Source organism: Rhagoletis zephyria, unplaced genomic scaffold (assembly GCF_001687245.7).
Source record: "Rhagoletis zephyria isolate East Lansing unplaced genomic scaffold, Rhagoletis_zephyria_1.1 Rzeph_scaffold_05106, whole genome shotgun sequence".
NCBI classification, from domain to species: Eukaryota; Metazoa; Arthropoda; class Insecta; order Diptera; family Tephritidae; genus Rhagoletis; species Rhagoletis zephyria.
This window is the reverse complement of record NW_016162189.1, coordinates 39,063-45,120: the sequence shown is the minus strand read 5'-3', so window position 1 is coordinate 45,120 and position 6,058 is coordinate 39,063. Positions and strand designations below refer to the sequence as shown.

The 6,058-nt window shown below is 39.2% G+C and overlaps 1 protein-coding gene across 1 annotated transcript; it reads left to right on the top strand.

Annotated features, from left to right (window-relative positions):
- The first annotated feature begins 1,400 nt into the window (after positions 1–1,400).
- LOC108371608 (uncharacterized) lies at positions 1,401–3,165 on the top strand. The gene is made up of 2 exons (XM_017627198.1): positions 1,401–1,919; positions 3,082–3,165. The coding sequence occupies exons 1-2, from the start codon at positions 1,401–1,403 to the stop codon at positions 3,163–3,165; spliced, it is 603 nt and encodes a 200-aa protein (XP_017482687.1).
- The last annotated feature ends 2,893 nt before the right edge of the window (positions 3,166–6,058 follow it).

Sequence of the window (6,058 nt, the reverse complement as noted above, 5' to 3'; positions counted from 1 at the left end):
CCAAATATCACATTTCTTAAGCGAAAAAGTTTGTGGTTCAAAAGGCAAGTTAACAACTTTAGAGCTGAAATCGAGGAACACAGCCTACTTGGCGCAGATGAATCCAGTATAATTGTAAAACTGGAGCAGTTGGAAAGAATGCAGGTGCAATTTGAAGAGGTACAGTCGCAGCTGGAGAAGGAAGACAACGCCGAAATTGAAAGTGAAACGCGTATGGAATTCCTCGACTCATTTATATTTGTCAAAGCTGCACTTACGAAAGGCCTTGGATAACGTTCTTCCACGTTCGCTCAATCCTCCACTCGTCGGCAGTCGACGATGGAAGAACATTCCGCAGTGCCCTCCATCACGGTGGTCCCAAGATCTCGTTTGCCACCGTTGCAGTTACCCCGATTCAGTGGAGTAATTACGGAATGGCCAGACTTCTGGGCAATGTTCAGTGCAGTCGTGGATAAGGAGACGAACTTGTCAAGCGTCGAGAAGTTTCAACACCTAAGGTCATGCGTAAGTGGAATCGCTTTAGATGCTATTCGGTCTTTGGAAATCAACGCGGAAAATTATGAAAAGGCGGTAACATTACTAAAAAGACGTTTCGATATTAAAAGAGCTCAATTTAATGCACATATTAAAGAGATTTTTAATTTGAAGGGTGTTGCAGAAGGTTCCGCAAATGGCTTACGAGAGCTCAGCGATAAAATTGGCAGTCATCATCGGGCACTACAAACAATTGCGACTAACGACGAAGTACTGAACGGCATTCTCATCCATATTGTCACCACCAAATCAGATGTCGAAACACAATCCAAGTGGGAAGAGCATGCACCGATTTACGAGCTACCTTCGTGGGACTTGATGTCTAAATTTTTGGAAAGAAGAGTACGTATAATGGAGAGCGTTGAAAACACTACATTCAGTTCAAGAAAACAGGTGAATCATAAAAATAATTCCATTCGTAAACAATCATTTGTCACCGCCAGTCCTGCCAAAGGGTGCACATTTTGCAATAGTATAGAGCATTTCATTTCCACGTGCCCTTTGTTTCTAAATCTATCACCTTCGCTGCGCTTCAAGCCAAAAGGTTGCAGCTTTGTATTAACTGTTTGCGAAAAGGTCATATCGTGAAAAATTGCAAATCAAGCAATTGCAAAAGTTGTTCAGGCAAACACAATACCTTGCTTCACTTGTCGTCAATCGCTCTTCCTGTTCTCGAGGAGGCAGTGGCATCTCCGGAGACAAAAACGGCTCTTATTGCAGACTCCAAGCAGCCTGTTGCATTCGTGTCTAAGGAGCAGGCTATGTTAGCTACTGCTGTCGTTATGCTAAAAAATCGCCATGGGAACTTCGTTCCATGTAGAGCCTTGCTTGATTCCGCATCGCAATTGCATTGTATAACTTCAGATATGGCCAATCGCTTGCAACTTAGCAAATCTAAATCCACAACAATAATTTCGGGAATAGGAGCATCTGATATTTTATCAAAGGAAAACGTTATTTTGTACATGCAGGCCTCTGATGGGTCCTATTCCACATCGCTTTCGGCTGTCATTGTGCCAACCATCACAACATTGCAGCCTGAAACAAATTTGTCGAACGTTAAGTGGAATATTCCGGCAAATATCACGTTAGCGGATCCTTCATTTTTTCGCCCACAGAAGATTGACTTATTAATTGGTGTAAGTTTATTCTTCGAACTATTATGCGTGGGGCAAATTTGTCTGAAACAAGGCCTTCCAATATTGCAAAAAACAAGACTAGGATGGATTGTGGCAGGAAAGGTTGAAGTCGGGTCTTCGAAAGCAGTAGTCTGCGCTGCTACTTCAAGTAACTACGCGGACACTTCATTAAACGATTTAGTCAAAAGTTCTTGGGAGATAGAAGACTGTGCTGAGGAAAACATAAAGCGTACTAAAGAGGACCTGGTTTGTGAGGACCACTTTGTTAGCAATTTTCGTCGGTTGGATACAGGAGAATACGTAGTTAGATTACCAATAAAATCCACCATTTCGAATTTAGGTGATTCTTATTCAAATGCGGTTCGTCGATTTAGAGGTCTAGAGAAGCGATTTTCACAGAATCCTGATTTGAAAGCGGAATACTCTGCCTTCATTAAGGAGTATTTAGAACTTAAGCATATGTCGTTGATTAAAACTATTCCCCCCGGGGTTCACATAAACTTTTTACCGCATCATTGTGTATTGAAAGCAGATAGCACCACAACTAAACTTCGTGTGGTTTTTGACGCTTCTGCTCCGACTTCCACAGGCGTTTCGTTAAACGATATCTTACTTTCTGGTCCTACCATACAACCAAAGCTTGTTGACACCCTTTTGAGGTTTCGGTCCCACAAAATCGCTATAACAGCAGATATTTGCAAAATGTACAGGTGCGTAAAGGTGGACGAAAACGACAGTTTTTTACAGTGCATACTCTGGCGAGAGCGGCCAGAGGAGGATTATCGAATTTATAGATTGGATACCGTGACCTACGGAACCAAACCAGCGGCATTCTTAGCCATTCGGGTGATGCATCAGTTGGCATTTGATGGGGCATGCAATTATCCTCTAGGATCAGAGATAGTTTTGAGAGATTTCTATGTGGATGACCTTATCTCGGGGGGAAAGTCAGAAAATGTAGCATTGCAAATAATGACGCAAACACAAAAACTTCTGGAAAAGGGAAATTTCATACTTAGAAAGTGGTGTTCAAATAACGAGAAGATCCTTCAAGGAATTGAGTTATCTAATCGGCAACAATATTTAAAGTTCAGTGACGGCAATAGCATCACAAAGGCTTTGGGTATAGTTTGGGACCCTAAAAGGGATGAACTTCAATTCGAATTTAGCTTACCCCCTCCGCCCAGACGGGTAACAAAACGAAGCGTGCTGTCAGTAACCGCTAGTTTCTATGATCCTCTTGGTCTAATTGGTCCGGTGGTGTTAAAAGCGAAAGTCTTTTTGCAAAGCTTATGGAAAGAAAATTTAACATGGGATGAAAGCCTTCCGTCTTATTTACAATTTGCATGGACAAAATTGTGCGACGAGTTGAATTTTGTGGATAAAATTTACTTTCCCCGTTTTGTAGAACTTGGTGCGGGCGAAGCTCAAATGCATGGATTTTGTGACGCTAGTATGGCAGCTTACGGAGCGTGCGTTTACGTTCGAGTAAAACTGCATAATGTCGTGCATGTAAACCTGCTCTGCTCTAGATCCCGAGTAGCACCACTAAAATCTTTATCGATTCCGAAGTTGGAACTTTGTGCGGCTAAATTATTGGCTGATCTGATTTCTTCAATACAAAGGCTGAGCCCATTTACAGGAAAATTTGTTTGCTGGTCAGACTCAACAATTGCGCTTTCATGGATAAACGGCATTGCAGCAAATTACAATACATTTGTGGCCAACCGAGTTAGTAGCATCCAAGATCTTACTCAGGGATGCAAGCGTACTGTCTTCTTATACAGTTCTCCGATTGTTCTCGAATAGCCTCACGTCTTTTATTTGCTCGAGTCTTTATGCTTGTGTAAAATTGAACAAAAGCAAAGGTGAGCCAGAAAGAAAAAACGGTAACCGATCAGGCGATCCAACTGGTGATGTTAATAACGGAGCTAATCCAACAACTACTGCTTCAGAGATACACGTAAGTATCACGTCGGGGTCACCAATGTTCGGGGGAGACAAGCGTTTTTGTCTACGTCTTTGCCTTTCTACACAAAGAACTGCGATGCAAAAAAAAACAATGTGCCTCTCAAAACTGGTTGACAACAAGCGAACGAATTGCTTTATTGCATTAACATGTGTGCTATTTATACAAGCTAGTGTGACAGAATGTAAAGAGCATATTCCAATAGATAACAATGAGCGCGAGTTAATATAACATATATCGTATAATTACAAATGATCATTACGCTCGTCGCTTTAAGCTGGGGACAGACTTAGTTAAGTATGGCATCTAAATCTCGTAGCTATGATCTGGACAAACAGAATAACATATAAAACGAACAGGGGTAGAGGTTGGGATCTAGATAGAAAAAAGAGAAAAAATATAACCTTAAGCAAAAGCAGATGTGTGTATGTATACATTGGTTATGAGACAAAATAGATAAGTAACGTAAGTTTCACTTCTCTAGTGTGGCCCAGGCGCACTTATTTTTTTAATTACAATTACAATAGTCCTTCATAATCCTGGCGTTTTATATAAAGTGAGTAAACGCCAACTTACAAGATTCATATGTGTCCACAAACATAAATTCTTATTAATTATTGGACACGTTTCAAACTGTTGCTCGACATTACGGTTGCCAGATGTACTGATTTTATCAGTACAGTACTGGTTTTTCAACTCTTATAGTGATTTTATTCATTTCTTCAATCAGTACGCTAATGTCCTAATATTTCCAAAATTTGTACTGATTTGTACTGAATTTTCAATTCAAACAAAATACTTTAGGATTTTCTTAAGGTTTTCACATGACGTTGGAACTTCTTTAAACTGTACTGTAAAAAGTAAGAAGAAAATAATTTAATTATGTGCATATCGCCGGATTGTTACGTACCAGTTGCGATATTATGATGGAGCTTAAATTATTTAAAAAGAAGACGGACATTTTTTTGTCGAGTGGTGTTAATTATCTCCATGATACAAATATTTAAAAGTAAAACCGCTAGCTCAATTCGTCGGCCATCATTTATTTTTTGAAGTTTGTCTACTTTATAAAATTGAAATTTTCAGAGCAACTCAAATGCCAAATAAAAGTAAAATAAAAAACAAATAGACGAAAATATTCAATTTTTTTTTTATTTGACTCTGAACGTGAGAATGATTTTTGAGTTTGAAAATTTTAAAACATTTTTGTTATGTTAGCAAACTTCAAGTATGTTCTCAGTGGTTAACCTTGTGTTATGGTTATCTCAAAAATAACTTTCAGTTCAATATCAACAAATTTGAATATCCGAATGGCTTTTGTTTATAACTTAAAACTCTTTTCTCAATATTCTGACATTGTAAAAGAGTTTTGCATACAAGACATGGTTAGCTACTCCTTTTAGCGAATTCTTACTCTTTCAAAGTTTTTGCGTAGTTGAAAAAATTATTTAAGCCCTGAGGAAATATAGATGACGTCCTTAAGGAGTGGTACTTTTTCACAGTTTGAAAAAGTATTTAATTTTTTTTTTTTTTTTCAATACCACACTCAAACAAAGCAATTCTAATTTTTTAGTTTAAAATTTCAACTGCGAGCTGTGCTACTGATTTTAAATACACAATAAAATGAATAGGATTTACGAGCGGTGTGCTGTGTGTGGCAAAAGCCAGGACAACAATAGCTGCGGTGTTTCATTAGAATACTCTTCGTGTGTGTGCGAGAACCATCTTAGGGCCAGTGACTTTATATTTGTTGCCCATTGCAACTGAGTATTTCTAATCGCTCTCGTTCGTTCCCAGGCACAGTACCTCTACCTTGCGATTCCCCAATGCTTCAATTATCCCAAGATTCGGCCGTACCTGAGGTGTCTGTGGGGACGAAGTTAGCTGTTGATGCACATACCGAAACTGAGCAAGTGTGCCATAAACAAGCACGACCGGATCCACGAGTACACTAACATACTATATAAGCACCCTTTAGGATCTTGAAATAGACTTAGAGCACACCACAAAGTAGACTACAAGAGATTGTAAGTAGTCCAAAGTTTGGTCCAAGCACATGTAAAATTCTATTTACATTTAACACTGAATGTCCTAGGCTCGTACCAATTGTCCGCTTCTGCATTACATTGTAACCAATTTTAGATATAAAATAAATAAATAAAATAAAACTTTTGCCAGATGCGATTCGAACCGGGGTTCTAAGATTTTCTAAGCAGATACTCTCTGTGCATGCCAATGACGCACATGAAAATTCGATAACTAAGGGCCGGTTGTTCAATGTCTGATTAGCACAAATCGGAGGTAGAAGCTCCGGTTAAGCACAACTACTGCTTTATCGATCACATGTTACATGCATGATGTCGAAATCGTCGATAGTGTAGTGGTAGTGATAACCAGACATTGAACAACCGGCCCT